This window comes from Cyprinodon variegatus, unplaced genomic scaffold (genome assembly GCF_000732505.1).
Source record: "Cyprinodon variegatus isolate N-32 unplaced genomic scaffold, C_variegatus-1.0 Scaffold28, whole genome shotgun sequence".
In the NCBI taxonomy this organism is placed as follows: Eukaryota; Metazoa; Chordata; class Actinopteri; order Cyprinodontiformes; family Cyprinodontidae; genus Cyprinodon; species Cyprinodon variegatus.
The window spans coordinates 259,611-261,405 of record NW_015150481.1 but is presented as its reverse complement, the minus strand read 5'-3'; the positions used below and the strand labels follow the sequence as shown (position 1 = coordinate 261,405).

Here is a 1,795-nt window from a genome sequence, read left to right as displayed (position 1 = left end):
TATACGCAATGCCAATTGAAAAATAAGTGATTTATGCCGTAAACCCGTATATACTCTGGGCTAACCCCTGCATGTAAGCAGCGCCAACAACATTATGTCTCTTTTAATGTCTGTGGCAACATTTTTGAGTCTGGATCAAACTCCAGGGTTTTTTTTTATTTTCTCACTTGGTTTCCTCTTGGGTAACTTTTCCTCTCACCTGTGCAGTGATGTGGAAGCGTCCCATTGGTTCTAGGCTGGTCCAAGATGCATTCTAATTGGTTACGATTCTTGACAGCTTCACCCGCAGCGTCAAAAACATGGTGGGGAGATTTTAGATCCATCCTGTCAGAGAAAGACAATCTTATTATTGTGACGGAAACTTCTGTTGTTTTTGTTTTTATTATAATTGGTATTATTTTTAATCTTTATTAGGTTTGGCTGTTTTTATTCTTATTGTTGGAGTAGGTTTGATATTACGGATGTTGTAATTGTTGTGTTTAGTTTAGGTTATAGCTTTTCTCATTCCTATACTTTTATTGCTTCCATGAAGCAGAGGAGTTGAATATATTTTATCAAACAAATGTTTCAGGAACTGAACAGAATCTCAAACTCTTGCAGCTCTAATTAAACCATAAACTGAGCGAAATGAATCAGAACCAATGAGGTTGGGACCAGAACTTGATTCTGTTTGTTTAATTAATCCTAAAATAAACCGTTTCTGTTCACATCTGGCTTTAGTAAAGGTTTGGAAAATAAGAACAAGATGTTTGATTCATCTAAAACAGTTTGAAGTCTGAACTCGGCTTCATTTTTCAGGGTTTAATTCGAGCTCCTTGGAACATTTTCCTGATCCGCTTCATGTTCTGATCCGGAACAATCTGGGACGTTTGACCTCACAGGATCTGTTTGGACTCTGAGGATGAACGGCTGCTGCCTTTACCTTCTCCTTCCATCAGGAAACACAAAGAAACTACACGCTTCCACACATGAACCGTTCTGGATCTGGAATGTTCTTAAAGCAACTCAGAGTGTTCAATAAAACAAACAGAAAACAAGCCTGGATTTAGTGTAGAACATGAGTTAGAAAGTCTGGGAGAGCCATCGGAGGAATAAAACTGGACTCTGTTCTGCTGGGATTGAAACAGCGCAGAACCTTCAGCAAATAATCCAGAAAAACCAAGTAAACTGTTCCTCACCTGCAGCTTGGCTCTGCGTTTGCTCCTGCTTGTGTCTCCACAGCTCATGGGTCTGAGGATCGCTGCCGGCAGCCCTTCCTTTAAACCCCCCCACCCCACACGCACACCCACACATGCGAACACACCCACTAGCTGTGACCAAATCTCCTACATGTTTTACTGCAGTTAAATCAGATTAAAATTATTACAGGAAAATAAAGTATAGGTATTGCATAATTTTCAATTCTAATGAGAATTAAGATACATTGAAAATATATATATATATATATTGATATATTTTTAACAGTGTTTGGTGATGTGGCAATAAGAATAATTGTCTTAATGCCAAAAAGAGCCCAGTGGAGCAGTACTTGGGGAGGGGGTCGTTACTAGAGGGTCCCACCTTCTGATGACGACCCCCACCTTAATTTTATTTTGCATTTTAGACACTTAAATCTACAACATTTTCACAACACACATCTATGTAGGGCATTGTCTGGGGGGTTGGGGGTCAAGGGCACCGGGGGGGTGCTGAAGTGACTTTATCTAATCGTTTTGCTAAAGCTTTCCAGATTATTTTAATATCCACATTAATTAAGGATCTGGGACGGTAGCTGGTGGGAAACATAGGATCTTTG

General features: G+C 39.7%; 1 protein-coding gene across 1 annotated transcript in view; it reads right to left on the bottom strand.

Moving 5' to 3' along the window:
• LOC107099404 (myoD family inhibitor-like) overlaps window positions 1-1,218 on the bottom strand; it is an 8,379-nt gene extending 7,161 nt beyond the window's left edge. Inside the window, exons 1-2 of the mRNA XM_015397503.1 lie at window positions 1,179-1,218; window positions 200-324 (exon numbers count right to left, since the gene is read on the bottom strand). Coding sequence (XP_015252989.1) covers window positions 200-323 — 124 coding nt within the window. The 5' untranslated portion in view covers window position 324; window positions 1,179-1,218. The remainder of the gene's footprint in view (window positions 1-199; window positions 325-1,178) is intronic.
• Between the last annotated feature and the right edge of the window lie 577 nt (window positions 1,219-1,795).